Source organism: Haliotis rubra, unplaced genomic scaffold, assembly GCF_003918875.1.
Source record: "Haliotis rubra isolate DU_JTF1 unplaced genomic scaffold, ASM391887v1 Scf511, whole genome shotgun sequence".
NCBI lineage: Eukaryota > Metazoa > Mollusca > Gastropoda > Lepetellida > Haliotidae > Haliotis > Haliotis rubra.
This window is the reverse complement of record NW_025767204.1, coordinates 640,645-659,300: the sequence shown is the minus strand read 5'-3', so window position 1 is coordinate 659,300 and position 18,656 is coordinate 640,645. Positions and strand designations below refer to the sequence as shown.

The window sequence follows — 18,656 nt, the reverse complement described above, 5'->3', positions numbered from 1 at the left end:
TAAACAAACATTGCCAGGGATAGAAAGACTATTTTTTTTCTAAGTGTGCCTTTCAGAAAGCAAGTATGCCCATATGTCTTTAGAATAAATGACAATGACGATGATCATTTGAAATTTATTGTTAAATAAAGAAATGGGTTTATAAGGATTTAGATATGTATGGTATTATTCAGTTTGGAAAAAAATATGTAATGTTCTGAATAAAATTGATATTTTATACTTATCCTGACTCATGCTTATTGCTTGTCTTCTTCCTCTTGCGAACCTAGTGGAACACTTGTATCTCCTTATTGAAGATCCCTTCAATAAAACATACGTAAAATCACTGCTCACCATGAGTTATCCCTGTTTCCGTTTTGGCGGGAAAAGTGGCGCCACTGTTCTCCCACGCTTCACTCTCTCCTGATTATGAGCCCGACACTTGAATTTGCAGGGAAATCCTAAGTGTCTAGTGGGGAGGTTGGGAGGGCTTACCTCATGAGTCAGGATAAGTATAAAATATCAATTTTATTCAGAAAATTACATATTTTTCCTTATCCTGACTCATGCTTATTGCTTGTAGAATCCGACAGATTGGAGGTGGGAAAAAAAACAACTTTAGGATTTCATGTAGTGATTTACGTCAATACCCCCCTATGGGAACTTCGTATTGGCACTGAATTTACTGCTAATCTCTGCTGCTGTTTGCGTCCCTGTCCTTCCAGCTGCCTTTTGACGGGGGGACCACAATTGTTAACTTTTGGTCCTTTCTTCTGTTAACATTTTATGTGGATTTTGCGACTCCATCTCTTGATGCAAGCATCAAGTGGAGAAGCGACCCTTTCCTGTACGAGTATTCTTACAAGTACTGGGTCATATCACTTATGCTAGTCGTTAGACGTGCATTGAGACTTAAACAGAACTCTGCTGAGTGTAGGCTTGGTAAGTCATGTGATAAAAGAGCGAGACTTCGTCTCAACGTCTTTGAGGAACTGTCAACTGTTGTGCTACAACCAGTGGGCCGAAATGGTGAATGCCTGAGACGTCCTCGGTGGCGATATCTCTCAAGTAGTGGTTTGCAAACACCATGTCTGATTTCCAGAAGCAGCCCTCCATTATCGTCTTGAGCGAGCAATTCCCATGTAGAGCGAGTGTTGACGCCAGAGCTCTAACTTCGTGTGGGTTGGAGGCTCTTGGAGGATCAAGTCCTGCTGCTTTGTAGGCCCATAGTATGACAGTTCTGATCCTGATTGATATCGTAGTGCGGGAGACCTCTGTCTGTGTCGCTGTCGATATCGGGACGAAAAGTCGCTTGAACTTGCGTCTCCTAGTTCTGGATCGTTGTAGATATACTTGCAATGCTCTCACTGGGCACAAGGATAAGTCATGCGTATTTTGTGGTCCAAGGACGGAGGATAATGCTGGGACGTAGAATTGTCTGTCCGGTTGACCTGGCAGTTGATTCTTTGCGATGAAATCCCATCGTAGTCCCATATGCACTGTGTTTTGATTTTCATCAAAGCGTGTTCTCTCGTAGTCTAGAGCATGTATTTCCGACATCCTGGCTGCTGTTGCTAGGGCAAGCAGGAACAGCGTCTTATGTGTCAAGAATTCGAAGGATGTCGTCTCTAGTGGTTCGTAGACTTCACTGGTGAGATGTCGTAGAACAACATTGAGGTCCCACGCCGGAGCTTTGAATCTCTGTTGTTGGTCCTCCAATTTATAAGAGCGTAGCAAGGCCAGTAACTCTGGTACTTTCGTTAGCTTGGCACCTGTCCTCATAGTGATGACTGAGCTCAATGCCGCTAGGTATGTTGAGAGTGTAGACCCTTTTAGCCGTTTTGTTTGCCGTAGGTGACAAAGGTAGTCCGCCACTTGAGGTTGTGTTGCTTTTCTAGCTGAGAACCCGTTCCTTGCAGCGTATGTCTCGAAGCTTCGCCACTTGTCGTCGTACAAGGTGCGTGTAGACTTGCGTAGAGCTAGTGTCACTACTTTCGCTGCTCTGGCGAGTACCCTCTCTTGTTCAAGCACGCGTTGATACAGTCCACACATGTAGTTGGAACGCCCCTGGGTTGCCGTGCGCCTGCTTTGTGTGAGGATGTACTAGTAGATTCGGCCACTCTGGTAGTTGCAGCTGTGGTGGTCCTAGTTCTTGTATGAGAATGGGGAACCACACTCTGGCTGGCCAGTAGGGCGTGACCAAAATCAGTTGGAGGTTCTTGGTCTGGCTGATTTTCTGCAACACCCTCGGTACTAGCGCTGGCGGTGGAAACGCGTACGCGTTTAGTCCTTCCCAGGATATGCTGAGAGCGTCCATTGCCCACGCTCGTGGATCTGGTACTGGAGAGACGAATGTTGTCAGCTGATTGTTGAAGCGTGTGGCGAAGAGGTCTATTAGAGGGGCTCCCATCTCCTTGATGATCTGTTTGAAGATCACGGGATGTAGCATCCATTCCGTTGGAGATGGTTGAGTTGGATGAGAGAGGGCGTCTGCTATGACATTCTTGGCTCCTGGAATGTGGCATGCTCTTATGTGGATGTTCAGATCGTCGATTAGGTCGAACAGTTGAAAGCAGAGGTCCAGCAGGTTCAATGATCATGTTGATCCTTGCTTGTTTATGTAGAACGCCACTGTGGAGTTGTCCGTGTGTACCATGAGATGCGCATTCTGTAGAATGTTGCTCCAGTGGAGTATGGAGTTGACAACTGCTTTCATTTCCAGCATGTTGATGTGCAGACTTTTCTCTTCCTTGATCCATTTCCCAGCCGCCACATCGTTGTCGAGGTGTGCTCCCCAACCTTGGAGTGATGCGTCCACATACAGATGAGTCTTGCACTCCGGCTCTGCTAAATAGATGCCTTCGCAGACATTCAATCTCTGGGTCCACCATAGTAGATGAGGTCTGAGGTAGTCTGGGAGACCGAAGGGGTCTGGGTCGTCGAGATGAGCATTGATGAGGACCTGTAGCGGGCGTAGCTGTAATCTCCCTCTGGCTGTCATGTCTTGTGCGGACGTGAGGAGACCCAACAGACTCTGCCATTGTCGTAGTGGCCACAGAGAGAGTAGGGCTTGTGAGATTGTCTGTTGAATCTTGAGCCATCGGTCCTCTGGTACGACGATGCGGTTCTGCGTCACGAGAAATCTGATGCCTAGGAACTGCAGGTCCTGTGTAGGTTCTAGGTCCGACTTGAGTAGATTCACTAACCACCCCAGCTGTGTAAGCAGTTTGATGGTGAAGTTCAACTGTAGTCTGAGACGCTTGGGATCTTGATGTACTTGAATCCCGTCGTCGAGGTAGAAGGCACTGCGTAGACCTCGATGATGTAGATATGTGACTATGGGTTTCGTCACCCTTGTAAACAACCAGGGGGCCGATGATATTCCAAATGGCAGGACCTTCCATTGGTAGTGTAGCCCGTCCAGTGTAAACCTGAGGTACTTCCTCGAGTCTGGATGTACAGGAATATGGAGGTAGGCATCCTGTAGATCTATGCTGGCCATGTAGTCCATCGGACGGACGAGGTGGATTAGTTGAGGTAGATGTATCATGCGGAACTTTGGAGGTCTGCTTAGATAGTCTCTGTTGAAAGTGCTCATATTGTAGATGAGTCGGAACTATTCTTTGGAGTTTTTCTTTGGCACTAGGAAAACTGGGGAGTAGAAACCTGGTGTGATGTTGGCTTGATCCACGACCTCTATGGCTCGCTTTACTAGTAGAGATGAGACCGCCTCTCGTAATTTCTCTATCTGATGGGTCTGGAAGTCGAACTTGTGAGGGTCGACTGTAAGCGGCGGAGCGGCCTGTAGTTGTATGCGATATCCGTCTCTTAGGATGCTGGATACAAACGGATCTTGAAGTATTCCCCAGTTTTCCGAGTACAGCTGAAGACATCCACCCACTAGTGAAGGTTGTACAGGAACGCTGGGGGTGGAAGACTCCAGTCGTTCCGAACCCTTCTTTCATCGTCGATGATCCCTGGCGCCTCTGGGTGCCCTGCCTCGTCCGGACCTTGCTCTGTAATTGCCGGCTGGGCGCCGAAAGGAATCTTTTCCACCTCTGGAGGAACCCACTTTCTTGTCCCGTGCTTTCTGTATCCCGGGAAACTTGGACCTGCCCGAGTAGCGCTGGGATGTCTGCCTGATGACGCTGGCCAGAGTATCTATGGATCTGATCATGAGGACCTCTCTAGAGTCTTTGGTAACTTCCTTGGCAACCTCGTCGATCTCTCCAGCGAAGATGGAAGGAGTTGACCACGGGGCTGTGTAGAGTGACTTGGTGAAGCGCTCACTCCAACTGCAGGAGGCGAGGAGACCTTGTCGACGTGCTAGTGTCAGCGCTGCGGAGATGGATGAGAGATGGTCTGTCATAAACTGTTGGTCCTTCTTCTGCATAAGGAGGGCCGAGTATATCATCCTGTCTTCTTCCGCAGTAGAGTCTCGGAATTTAGCGATGAGCGTTTCGTTGACTGCCCTTGATCTGTTGAGGCCGAAGAACATCCGCCTGGTCATAGTTTCGACTTGTGCCAACTTCTTGTCTTCGATTTTGTAAGACTTGGCCTTGGCATCACTGATGACTTTAAAGTTCTCATCGATGTCCTGTGCCTTCAGGAACGGATCCATGTTGTGGGAAGAGAACTTTTTGGCGTTGAACTGTGGCAGATGCGGCGCCTGGGCTTTCGTGGCTTTCTTGAAGGCTGCGTCCAAGTTGTCTGGGACCACTGCGATGGGATCCATCGTAGGGAGAGTGATCGTGTCAACATCATAATCTTGCATGAGATAGGTATGAGCCGTATTATCGTCCTTAGAGGGTGACGCCAAGTCTAGACCGTTGGCCATCCAGTAGCGTATTTCAGAGTCCGAGAAGATGATCCCGCCGTCGTCCTCAGTGACAGGAGTGCTGAGTAAGGGACGTTGATCCTCCTCCGATGGTGATCTAGGTGGAGACCTTTGCGACTGCGGGGATCTGTGTGGAGACCTGCGCGGAGACTTGCGGGGCGACCTTCGCGGAGATCTGCGTGGAGATCGGCATGGAGATTGGCGTGGAGAGTGGCCCGGCGATCTGCGTCAGTAGGGTGACCTGCGCGGAGATGAGCGACTGTGGGTTCGCGAATGCCTCGGTGAATCCCTTGACGATCTGCGTGATGCGGAAGATCTCTTGGATACTGTATCTGTAGCCCTTCGCGAGTGCCTTTGAGAATACTGATCATCTGATTCCGCATCTGGGGATAGGCGACTGGTCCTTAGTGAGCGTCTTTGCGAATGCTGGTTGTCCGATTCCGTATCCGGGGATGGGCGAGTCTTCCTTCGCGAGTGCCTTCGCGAATGCTGATCGTCCGAATCCGTAGCAGGGGATGACCGAGTCGTCCTTTGTGAGGGCCTTCGCGGATGCTGATCGTCCGAGTCCGCCGCAGGGGATGGTTGAATCGATCGTCGCGCAGGCTGGTCCTGAAGAGTAGATCTGTTGCCAGACGTCACGTTGATGGATGGCCCCTCAGAAGCATCGACTGCGTTGGAGCCTTCGCGAAGGCTCGGGTCAACTCTGTGGGCTTGCTGTGATCTCTTCTCCAGGCCGTAGCGCTGCTCCATCATTTCCATAATCTGTTGGGAAAACTGCTGCATGAAGTCCCCCGGGTTGAATGTCTGCGGTGGTAGTATTGCTGCCCTTTCTGCGGTGGTAGCGATGTGGCCCACGGATCGCTCGTCTGTCATCAGCGTAGATACCTCGGGTTGCGTGGAGATCTGCACTGAAGTCACCGTAGCTGAGACTGGTCTCTTCTTGTGATGAATCTCTGGGATGACGATCGGCTGGTCATCGTAGAGTCCCAGTTCCGTCAACGGGACAATCTCGGCTGAGAAGGTCCGTGTCGTCTGCGCTGACTTCCCCGTGGAGGTGGTCGACGCCCTGGGGCTGCGGAGCCGGCGCTGGGTAGATGACGACTTCCTAGTCTTAGGCTGCGACGAAGGGACGTCCGGAGTAGCAGGTCTCTTCTTGGAGGTGGCGGACACCGTCCCACGCCCCTCCGCCGAGGGAAACTCCAGCATAACACCAGACGGAAGGGGTCGTCAGACATCAGTTGACTGGTGAGGGACTCAGCTGGTTTATCTGTCATGGCCTGATCAACCCGTCTCGACCTATCTGCAGCACGCCTAAGGACACAAAGAAGGTATTTATCAAATGCAGATTTAGTTAAATGCTGGCAATTAATGCAGCGCGAGCTGGAAGAACATGGTACCGTGCAGCTACGGCACAGTTGATGAGGGTCTGCAGCAGAGAAACGATATCTACAATTGAAACAGGTTTTCATGAAAACGTAAACAACTGAACAAACACGGACTAAACCGTGAATAAACAGTGCTAAATACGATTAAATATCAAACCATATTGTTGAAAATTACTAGCTAAACCTCTATGAAGTATAATAGAGGGGACTAACTAAATAATAAAAGGATATAGTGCCGTATAGGAGACACAGGCGCTCTCACAACCTGCTCACAGGGCGAAGGAGAGAGTGAAGCGTGGGAGAACAGTTGGGCCACTTTTCCCGCCAAAACGGAAACAGGGATAACTCTGGTGAGTAGTGATTTTACGTATATTTTGTTGAAGGGAGCTTCAATAAGGAGATACAAGTGTTCCACTAGGTTCGTAAGAGGAAGAAGACAAGCAATAAGCATGAGTCAGGATAAGGAAAAATAATTGTTTTGGGGATTAAATGACTAAATGTGAGTTATGTGTCTAGAAAATTAGGCGTGTCAATAGGGCACAGAGAACATATTTCAGCCGTGCCATTTCAATATTTACTGTGCCATGGCACACTAATATATGGGGTATTTCGAATCCTGATTGCTGTTTACTTGATCTGGGTTTCAAGTTTCTTGCCAGTTATAAAAAAGACTGAAACTACTTCAGCTTGCTTTTATCTCATATAAACTATACATTCATTTGGGAAATGACTTCAAATGAGACAGATTCAAGGGGATAAAAACTATTGCAATAGTATTGCAATAGTTGGTCACATTAGACTATCGCTATCGCAACAGTATGTTGCAATAGACTATGGCTATTGCAATAGTTGTTTCTCCCTCAATAGTCACCCCTAGTGATTATACATCCATTCTTCATGAGTACCCATTACTAAGAAAACATCTCAATGTCAACTGATTCAAAGCTCACATATATGTTCATATGATGGAGACACATAACCATTTCTCCAAATATCTGTGAATAGATGTAGTCTTTTCTTACCTGACATAGGTGAGATATGGAAGGCAACACTTGGCTGGATGTAGGTGATCTGAAACTCAAAGTCTACTGGAGCTCCACAGTAGAGAGGAAATACTTCGGACATTCTGGAAAGATGTAATGAGTAGGATGACAATATAAAGATTTACTGAATATTGTTTTTACTTGGGTTCATATTTCCTGAGACGAGTTACACAGTATGCTTAGTTCTAATTTGGAAATTTGACAAACATTTGGTGTAGGCCTGGGGACAAAGATTACACACTGTGTGCTGCACATGCTGCTGATATACAGCCAAACTAGGGAATACAGAGAAAAGAGATGCGTTTGAGCTGTTATTGTTCTCAAGAATTAACATCTAGTGTACATGATGATACTTTTAGTTAAGTATGTTAAAACTTTGAAAACAAGACAGATATCATGTCACAGAGTATCTTTTCAAAAGGGACAAATCAGAAGAAAAGAATTACGGCTTTCAATACAGACTGAACATTTGAACATTCCTATCAAAGAGAAGTATATATACACATATATGTATATCAAATTTTTAACTTGCTTGAAAAAAAGCCTCATCAACAAGTATATAAACATGGCTTACTTGTGACCCACAGGGACTGGAGAGAATGAGAAGTGGTGGGGGAAGTCTTTGGTGCTCATCACAGGGTAGGCATGAATAGGTACCACAAGGTTCTCTTCTCCCTGGAGACAGGAGGCACAGGAAAAAGCAGGAGTGAGTCAGTGAGTGAGTTTAGTTTACACCGCACTCAGCAATATTCCAGATATATGGCGGCGGTCTGTAAATAATCGAGACTGGACCAGAAAATCCAGTGATCAACACCATGAGCATCAATCTACGCAACTGTGATATGATGTCATGTGTCAACCAAGTCAACGAGCATGACCACCCGATCCCGATAGTTGCCTCTTACGACAGGCAAGGGTTACTAAACATCAATTCTAACCTGGATCCCCACGGGTAAAAAAACCCCAGGAAAGTATGGGTAACTATCAGCATGTGTTTTACAGGACTACAGATAAGGGCCGTATCGGCGTATGTACGGATAAAAAATATACACGATACGGTAGGAAATAATTTAGAAAACGTAGCAGATACGCACCACAGCAATTGTGTACGGTCTTAGAATCACTTACAGACATATGTATCTGAAAAAGTATTGTTTAATTGTTTATTGACCGTTTACACCAGAGTAGCAATGCTGTCATGCATATATGAAACGAAGCACAAGTTTAATGATACACCATTAAATTCCATTCAGTACTCAAAATGTACTCTTATTGTTTTCCAGTACTCATATATTGAAAAAATAAGGAGTACGTACTCCTGATGTTGAAAAATTATCTGGAGCCCTGGTTTTAGAAATCAGTGTCCTAGAAAAAGAACTGTTCCAATATCCTGTAAAAGCCACAAAAATGTCTACAAGTTGGAAAACTAAAAAGATATTTAATGTATGCTCAAAGCGAGGCAGAGCTATCCCAACCATTTCCTACCAGGTATATGAACCCTTTTGACAAATTAGGAGACAGTTGACCTCACCATTATCTACCTATATCCATATCTATGCTATCGTGTTGTCTAGTGTACTGTAGTGTAAGGTGTGATAATAATTTTTATAACAGGAACTTTGGCCAAATTACAAACATTATAAGTACTTCCTCATAATCTCAACCTTCAGTCACTTTTATTAAACTGCCACAAAATTGCAAATTGAAAATTATGTGTAGTTACAAATGTTGCTACAATTGTATAGTGTACAGTAGAAAATTACATGTTTTTCAATGTTTGACCGACTTTAATATTTGACCTGATCTTGACCCACATCTACTTCATCATGCTGAAAGGAAATGCTAATGCATTATCATGTATAAAAATGTTTGAGCTATGATGAATAAATATAAAAATCCTCTCTTTTACAAAAAGGTGTCTTTTGACCTTGACCTACATGCTTTTACAATAGATTTGTGACCACCAAAGTTCATGTAGAATATTCGCTTAAACTACCCAAACTGAATTATGTATGCAAAGAATCACTGGGGGGTTGCTTACAAAATGAGTTAATGTTGTTTTTTGCACCAGGATCTGTGATTGTCTGCATGAGCAACTGGAGCTGACAACCCAGTGACTGACTGCATGGGCATACAGTACAACCAGAAATTATTGAGAATTTAAAGATTGTAGTATTTAAAAACAAAATTCACTCATTACTCACGTATTAAATGTGAATATTAGCAAAACATAACTCCAGATTGAAAGACAGGTGAACAGTTAGTATTTTGTCAAGTCACCATGGGCAGCAATGCCGGCTTCAATGCGGCAGGGCATACTACTGATCAAAGAAGTTAGAAAGTCGTGGTCCATGCTGTCCCAATATCGGACCACCTCTTCTTTCATTTCAGCAATATTTGTCAGATTTTTCTTATTGACACTTTCCTTCATAAGTCCCCAAACATTTTCTATTGGATTTAGGTCAGGGCTATAGCTTGGCCAATCTAATAATGTTATATTTTGGGTCTGAAACCAGGCCTGTGAATGCTTTGAACGATGTTTTGGGTCGTTGTCCTGCTGGAAAATCCAAACATTTCCATAGAACATGTGAGCAGATGGAAGTAAATGTCCCTCGAGAATATCTGTGTACCGTTCACTGTTCATATTCCCTTCAAATACACAGAGGGGCGTTGCCCCTAACACAGATATACCACCCTACACGTTAAATTTCGGACTGTACTTTGGGTGCTGATACAAAGGTTTTTCAGTTTGTTTGGTCCCGAATTTCAGTGTATTAGGAAACAGCCACACAGAACTTTCATCTGAGAAAATCACATTGTCCCAGTTAAAATTTCTATGCTGTAAGCACCAGTTCAACCTTCGCTCCTTTTGTTCAGGTTTCATGATCGGTGATGGAATTCCTCGACTTTTCTGCCAACCCATTGCATGCAGCTCAGTTCTAAATGTCTCCTTACAGACAGCCACAGTTCCTCTATCAATCATATCCAGCCTTAAGTTTTCTAAACTCCTCGTTTGTTTTTAGAAACAAAAATACCAAGCCGCCTCCTGTCACCGACAGTCAACTTTTTGGGCCTACCTGCACCTCCCTGGTGATCACTGCCATATCCATTTGCAATATTTTTCAAAACACGATAAACAGTGGACAAAGGGATGCCTGTTCTACTTGAAATCACTTTAGCTGATCTGATGTCCTTGTTATAATACTCTAAAATCAACTTCCTCTCTCTAAATCATCCATACTGAGGATCACAGAAAATGTCTGCTAGCAAGTAAACAAAGGGGGATAACTCTGCACAAACTAATGAAAAAGGATTAACAGAGTTGTCTCTCTTGAATGAAACCAAGCACTTGATAGCTGGTCAAGGTTGTTTATACTAGAAATCCAATTAAACATATTCCTAAAATTCTCAATAATTTCTGGTCATACTATATATCTACATTATCAGGACATATCACTTCAAAGTGATGGAAAGACACCATGAAGGTAAACTGTATTCCCTCTGTATAGCCCAGTGATTGACTGCATGGGCATATATCTACATTATCAGGACACATCACTTCAAAGTGATGGAAAGACACCATGAAGGTAAACTGTATTCCCTCTGTACAACCCAGTAGTAGCTAAAAGAAGTTGGCAGCAAGCTCACCGGGCAGTTGACTCTAATACAATCATAGTAGTATCTCCACTCGTCAGGAGTAAATTCTACTGTACAGTCAAGGGTGAGGCCTGGCACCATCCTTTCCTGTGGGAAAAACACAATGAATAATTGATTATTTGTGAAGCTGACAATAAGGTTCTTTCACATAATTTTACACCCTGACATATTCATAGCAATTCTATTCATAACATATTGCAAACAATAAACAGACAAGTTAAAATAACATATCAGTAACCAAATCTTACGTTTTGAAACCGTGATTTTCTATTTTGCTTTGAATATAAATAATGAGACAGCCCATTCCATGAACAATATATGCATGCCAGTCACCACATCTGAGAAGAAAACAAGTCTTTATTATGGATATAGTACTGACAACAACACAAATGTGAAACAGCTGTTGATGATACAGTGTTACTTAGTTCTGTCAACTCCAGCTCATCACCCATCCAAGTATGTATTTTTTACAGTAAAAATATTATTTTATACTTATCCTGACTCATACTATTTGCTTCTCTCTACTTTAACCTGAGATACAGTGGAAACATTCTGTGCTATGTTCCCCAAGAACAGTAAAAACAACTTGCCCAAACATTGAAAAACTCAAAGTCTGCCTGCTGAAGGGGTTCATAAACATTGTTGGTCAAATGTTGAAGGACTATACTGAAGTCCCATGCCAGTGCTAGATATTTCTCCTCAATCCATTGTCAAGATTGAACTAATAGTTGCTGCCACCATCAGACAGAATCCACTTTCCTGATGGCCCCTAAGGCTCTAATAAAGTAGGTTTCAGGTTCTTTGTATGAACAATCTACTGTAAGACTCTTGGAATAAGCAGTGGTATATGGAGCACATATGTGTTAAGACCTTCCCAGGATATTGCTAGCAAATTAACGGTCCATGCGAGAGGTACTGTAACTGGAGATATAAAGGTAGCTATCTGTTTCTTGAATCTTGTTGAAAACAGGTCTATCAGCAGACAACATTGCTCCTGAACTGCCAGTTGAAAAGCTTCTACATGGAACATCCATTCCGTTGGTGATGGCTTGTTTGGACTGGACAGTGCATCTGCTATCACATTTGAAGATCATGGAACGTGTCTTGCTCTTGTCATAAGGTTGAAACTGTCTGTCAGTTTGTACAGTTGAAATGCCAACCGCTGAAGATACATGTGCCAATCTTGCTATGCCTTGTACCATGTTGTTCTTTAGACCCTTAGTTCTACTGTCACTTGTGTGTTGAACTGAGTTCCCCAACCTTGCAGTGAAGTGTCTATGAACATATGTAGGTCATAAACAAGTTCTTCTAAATAAGTTCCTCTGCAGACAATCGACATGACAGTCAACGAACAAATTTTTATTTTTTTTCAGAGGTCCTGATCCTTGCATAATGCATGATGGCTTTCAGAAGCTTTGGGCTGGATGAAGGTCGGAGGCTGCATGAAGGATCAAGACTATGTGAAGACTCCCTGATAAATCGCTGATGACACTTGAGAAAGTGTAGGCAGCTGCCTGTATGATGAGTGGCCTTCCAACACTTCCAGAAATGGAGAGAGTTACAGTCACTTGCTAGTCAAGTCGGTGGCTGGTGCGCATGCACAGCAGTGGGGTTCATTCAGGTGAGACATTTTTTCTGTCCTTGGGAACATAACACAGCATGTTTCCATTGTATCTCAGGTTAGAGAACCAAATAGTATGAGCTAGAGGATAAGGAAAATTACTATATCCTTACTCAGAACTATGAGCAGTGCATACCCACAATGGTTGGTCATACACATGATCACAAAGAAGCATTTGTGTGCTATAAGTATCTATTTCTATACAAAGAGTGTATACATACCGACTTTGTGTATTTGATGTAGAAATATTTACTCTGCGGTGGGATGATATGCATTCTGAGCACATCTGATGAAGCGTTGACAATCTTAAATGACCTGGTCTGTTTCTTATGTAATTCAAAGCCATCAAAATGAATGGTCGATGGGCGGGTGTGAACTGCAGCATTTTGCCCAACCTTGGAATATATTTCTGAAAAAAGAAAAGACAATTAAAGGAAACCTACTCTGGGTACTTCTTTGTTTCCTTCTTTCCTTCGTTCTTTGTCTCCATAACCCATGCCAGTTTCCGGTTCAACAGAGTGAAGGAACAGAGGAGTTAATTCTAAATATACTTGTTAAATCACATGTCCGCCACATGGAAAGTTCACCTCCCTTGCTTTCATTCACCCGCTACATCAGAACTGTTTTTTTAGAATAAATGTTATGAAAATTCTAACAAAAACAACGGCAGATAAATAAATAATCTTCAACAGTTTAATGGTACCATTAGGCAACATTATATTTCTTTTCATTTTCTGCACATTCTTGATCCTAAGCTAATTTCACATTAAACTTCGGCTTTCAAACAATCACGGTCTGCCACTATTCATTACCTTTCAGATTCATTTGCTTTCAAGCATTTTCAATCCTCGCTACATGTTGAAAGCTACATATCATTATTACCCACTTGGTCAACGTATGGGTAGTTGCATACTAATTTCATACGTCACACAAGTGTCGTATCGTGTTGACCTGTGTCGTAACGACTTGATCTGAGATTCTAACGATTTGATTGGATAACCGATGACCTCTCAATTAGGTCACATTCTGACGTAACTATTTTTTCATTCATAACAAACCCATGAATTCATTCATTCTACAACTTAAATGTATTGTTGGAATGTAAACATTGCGAACGTTGCTGTGTCGCTGTTTAATTGTGAGTCGAACTGAGACATTATATCTGTCGAAAAACATAAATGCAATGTTTCCACCAGTGATGTTAGCCGAATGAAGCAAAGTTCTGCAAACCAAGAAACAGGGTGCTACGGAGTAGTTTACTGTAGGAGGCTGTACGAGGCGATGACAACTGACATGCATCGTGACGTCGGTTACCAAGGCTGTGACGTCATTACAGTGTGACGTCATGCAAATATTGTAACAAAACTCTTCCGCAACCTCTTTATGCAACTGGTTTCGGTTTGAAACCAAAAAAATAACAAAAATACGCTATTTTGTCAATTTAATGCATGTAAGACAAGGGTAATAAATAAAATACCACACTCAGTCTCATTACATACGAATTATACGAAACTTGTGACCTTCACTGGAAAAAAGTCCACATTTACAAGCTTGTAAATGTCTTGGAAAGAAAATGTTTCCAAGACATTTCCAATTTTGGAAAGATGATGTTTCCAAGACATTTCCAATTTTGGAAATATGGGATTTCCAAAAATTTACAATTTTGGAAATGTCCACAAGGGGAGATAACTGGTGGGTGATGGTAAATGATTGTTCTTTGCACGTCCCAGGACCTAATCCCTTGTTAATTGATGTGTGAGTCCAGTCAGTTAAGAGTCACCAATTAACAAGGCCTACTGCCTTGTTAATTAATGAGTGAGTCAATTTAGTCTAGACAGCCTCTGGAAGGAAAACCAAGTTTTTATGCCTCTTAAAGAAGCCTCTAGAAGTAAGTTAAATCTTTGATGGGCATTTAGAAGTGGAATGCATACAAAAAGCAAGATTTATGGATGTCAACTTCTTTATTGTGACCTGATTTTCACCTTATGAAGGAGCAAGCATATGCTCCGAAATGTCGTGTTATTCACAATAAAGAAGTTGACATCCATAAATCTTGCTTTTCTTATTAAAAAGGTAAGTTATTAATATCTGCTGAGCTGTAGGTTTGTTAACCATGTCGTGATGTGATTATCGCTCTAACACACCTGAGAGATTCGTTAACAGTGTGGTATGCACAGGTGGTGAAAGTTGTATTGTATTGTATTGTATTTGGTTGGTTGCATATTGTTTTGTGTTATATTGTCAGTTAATGTATGTGTGAATGAGGAACCTCACATATTATGACATTGAAAACAGACTAAACTTAACATGGTCAATATCGCAATGTTAGTGAAATGGTAGTATACCGAAGTTTGCTTTTGCATTTTTGATAATACCTTCTTTTTTTGCAGATAAAATTATTACAAAATGAACGAATAATGCCATGCTTCTCTCAGAGTAAGGGATATAGTGACTCTTATCAAATTAGATATTTCTTTATCGTCCGAACAGAATTCACAAATTACGAATGTTTTGTGTGGGTGTGTGTGCATGCACTCGTGTATAACATCTCACTTGATAGGCATTAGAAATCAGGCCGTTTGTAACCATAATGACTATATTGGTTGGAACACTTGAGGAACAAAAATAATTTCAAACTTCAAAAGGAACTGGAACAGTAACATTTCTCATGTTATCATATGAGCTTCAAAACATTGAATGAAATAAATGCTGTATGGTGAAATGGATCAGAGAACATTATAATGGCATAAATGACGTGTTAATGACACATGTAATGGTAAAAAATATATAATCACTATGTTTGTTAACTCGTGACCAGACACGTCAAACTGGTACCGATATATTTATATCTAATATGTAAAAATTCAGTATTTCTTAGTACCTGAAATAGAAAACACGAATTTGGAATGAGATGTTGTAATCTGAGATCAATCTGTTAGGTAGCAGTTTACTAAAGTTGACCTTAAATCAACTTCAAAAGATTGGTCATTCGCAAACTGAAGCAGATCTCACTTATACTGCAGTAAACAATATGGGGATACAAAACAAAACATACCACTTACGTGATAACAACTCACTGTTTATTGCATAGAGCGGCATTTCGATGTACAGTGGAAACCACCTAAGTAAAGACCGCTTAACTAAACATACCGGATAAGTAAACACTATTCTTTGGTCGTGGCAAATTTCGTCATTAAAGGTCACATGCAACCAAAAAATCAAACATAATTAAAACACAATTATCACTTATTCGTGACATATAATATACATTGCTGGTTATGAAAAAACATATAAAGAAAATTATAAGCGTACAATTGCAAATCAAAAGTGCAATATTGTGTACTTTGGTTTACTTCCCAAGAAACGAAGCAGCCGGGATACCGAACCCAGTCAGAGCGGGTGGGTGTGCACTCAAGTGTAACGGCTGGTTCATTTGCGTATGCCCTCACGGCTTATTGTGTGTGTATATGTAGAGATGTTGGGTTTTGTAAATACATGCTCATTTTTGTGTATAACATTTTGCAATCAACAGACATCATAACATGTCAAGTGTTCAACTATCACACCTGCCTGTCTGTGTAATTACATAATGTGACAGAGACCGAACTCGGGCCATAAATCAATGCATTTTGTTTATGGTGTATAGCCTGATTGGTGTTAAGTTCAAATTGCATGTGGTCAGTGATAGCAGCTGTGTATTAAATATTGTCATTAGCAGACAGGCAGGCAGACACACAGGTGTCAATAAAACAAGACATTGAGTTTTGTCTGTGACAACGACATATCTATATCACAGTTAGAAATTCTGTCAACGCTAAATAATGACATTGCTTTTAAGTATCGAACTGAGAAAGTGGCTCGGTAAGAAGAACATGTGGTGAAATTATATAAACAGTTAATTTACTGTCATAACATATAAAAAGCTTGAGCCTGTGAGATATCAACAAAACATTAGAAAAATAGCTCACACCAAAGCCTTCACCGAGTATTCACCGGACAACCTGCTTCCAAGCTGCGTGAAGCTATTTCACTGCGCACGTGCTATGAGCGCAGCCCAGCCGTTGAAACCCGTTTTCCCCAGAAAAGTCGGGGGAAAATTAGTGAAACGTTTGAACTCCGATCACGAGCGGGTTGTTTCAACTTTATAAGTTGAATTTGCATTTTTGACGATTTGTTTCGGTAAGTCCATACCGAAAGGTATCAGAATCTGCAAAGTTGTGTTTTACGTTGCATGTGACCTTTATTATCATTATTAGAGTCCAGTTAACTAAACTCGGATAAGTAAACAATACCGCTTAACTAAAGGTTTTTTCATGATCCCTGGAAGTAAATTCCTTAACAAAAGAGACCGGATAACTAAATTAGCGATCACCACATAATCCGACATGAGGGGCACGTGTCAGTCTCCGGCTAAACAAACATCCTACTTACAGCTCGCTGGCGTCATGCAGTTAACAATACACTGACAACTGGAAGCCAGCCCTGTTAAGTTGTTCATTGTTTTATGTAGCTTGCGAGTATCAGTGATTACACCAATCAGCAATGACAGTGAGTTTATCCAGTTTACATTGTGAATGACATGAAGCAGGCCCTCATGACAGCTTTTGTGGAGTAAAAAGTTAGACTGTTAGACTAAAATATTTTGTTTCATTATGTTTGATTTTTATTACTTTGTATTATAAATGTATTACTTAACGCAATGAAATCTTAGGGAATAAATCATGTCATATTACTTACAAATGTTGTCTGTTGTTCTGCTGAATACATATACATGCACATTGTACATGCATATGGCTGTCATTTCCGGGTTTTGATAAGTTTGGATAAGTAAAATACCTGATAAGTAAACAATTTTGGCGAGTCCCATGAAATTTTACTTATCAGGTTGATACTGTACATCGTTCAGGATAAACAAGCTGATTGATTGATTACATCACTTGTTGACTTGTTGATCTTGGCCCAAACGATGTGCTACTTGCTGAATTACCTGTTGTTGTTAATTTGCTGCTTGTCACTATGCATATATACTTCTATTCACCTGGTTGTAGTAACTTTTATCTTGATAACGGAGTGAGAATATACATGCAAACTCCCCTCTATCGACCTTTGGTCCAAACGGATGAGTTAAGAAAAAAAGGACGATGTCCCGTCTGTTAGCAATTAACATTGGATCATAGAGACAATGATGGGCCTACATGTTGATAGAAGAGGATATTTAGGAGATAAACGTACTGTGTTTGGAAATTAGATGTCAACGAACAGCAGTTTAATTTAACCTCGTAAGTAAAACTGACAATGTTAATGAAAATGATTGATATAGTTTATGAACTGAATACGGACACTTTCTTAAAAGGAGCTGTCGTGTTTATTGAATTTGTTAACGCTGTTATGGACAAACAATGATGTATGATGATTGGCCAGGTGGGTGTTTAGCACAAGGTTTTACGATTTACTCTCATTGTTGTTGATAATCAAATCAATTCATATTCAAAAAATCATTGTGATGACTGTAACTGTAACTATATTTCTACAAGATTTATAAAAAATATAACAAGCCATGCCATGTCTTCCTTTGGTCTAACCTTACATGATTATTCTTAAAGTTCTATACATAAAAAGCTAACGTTTTGCATCTTTTATTGTATACTGATGGGGGAAATAGCCACATTATCATGAAATAAGGACAAAAGTCCGATCCTAAAACATATTAGTCATACATTTCGAAATATTATTTTTTGTTAAGGTTACCTAAAGGTTAACCCTAGTCAACACCCGTGAAGATCCGGGTTAGAATTGATCTTCAGTAGTGAGTGAGTGAGTATGGTTATACGCCGCTTTTAGCAATATTCCAGCAATATCACGGCGGGGGACACCAGAAAATGGGCTTCACATATTGTAATCATGTGGGGAATCAAAACCGGGCCTTCAGCCTGACGAGCCAATGCTTAAACCACTAGTCTACCCCACCGCCCTGATCTTCAATAACCCATGCTTGTCGTAAGAGGCGATTGACTGGATCGGGTGGTCAGACTCACTGACTTGGTTGACACATTAGGGCTGGGACGGGTACTAGGGTACTCGAATCCGGGTACAACTGGAATCGAGCCCGATTTCTTGGAATCGAGTACCCAGAA

The 18,656-nt window shown here is 41.9% G+C and overlaps 1 protein-coding gene across 2 annotated transcripts in view; it reads right to left on the bottom strand.

Moving 5' to 3' along the window:
* Positions 1–18,656, bottom strand: part of LOC124292282 (cilia- and flagella-associated protein 221-like) — a 157,980-nt gene that overhangs the window by 137,591 nt on the left and 1,733 nt on the right. For both annotated transcript variants that reach the window (XM_046729348.1, XM_046729349.1), the window contains exons 2-5: positions 12,744–12,931; positions 10,893–10,988; positions 7,819–7,919; positions 7,224–7,327 (exon numbers count right to left, since the gene is read on the bottom strand). In XM_046729348.1, the coding sequence (XP_046585304.1) occupies positions 7,224–7,327; positions 7,819–7,919; positions 10,893–10,988; positions 12,744–12,931 (489 nt within the window). The remainder of the gene's footprint in view (positions 1–7,223; positions 7,328–7,818; positions 7,920–10,892; positions 10,989–12,743; positions 12,932–18,656) is intronic.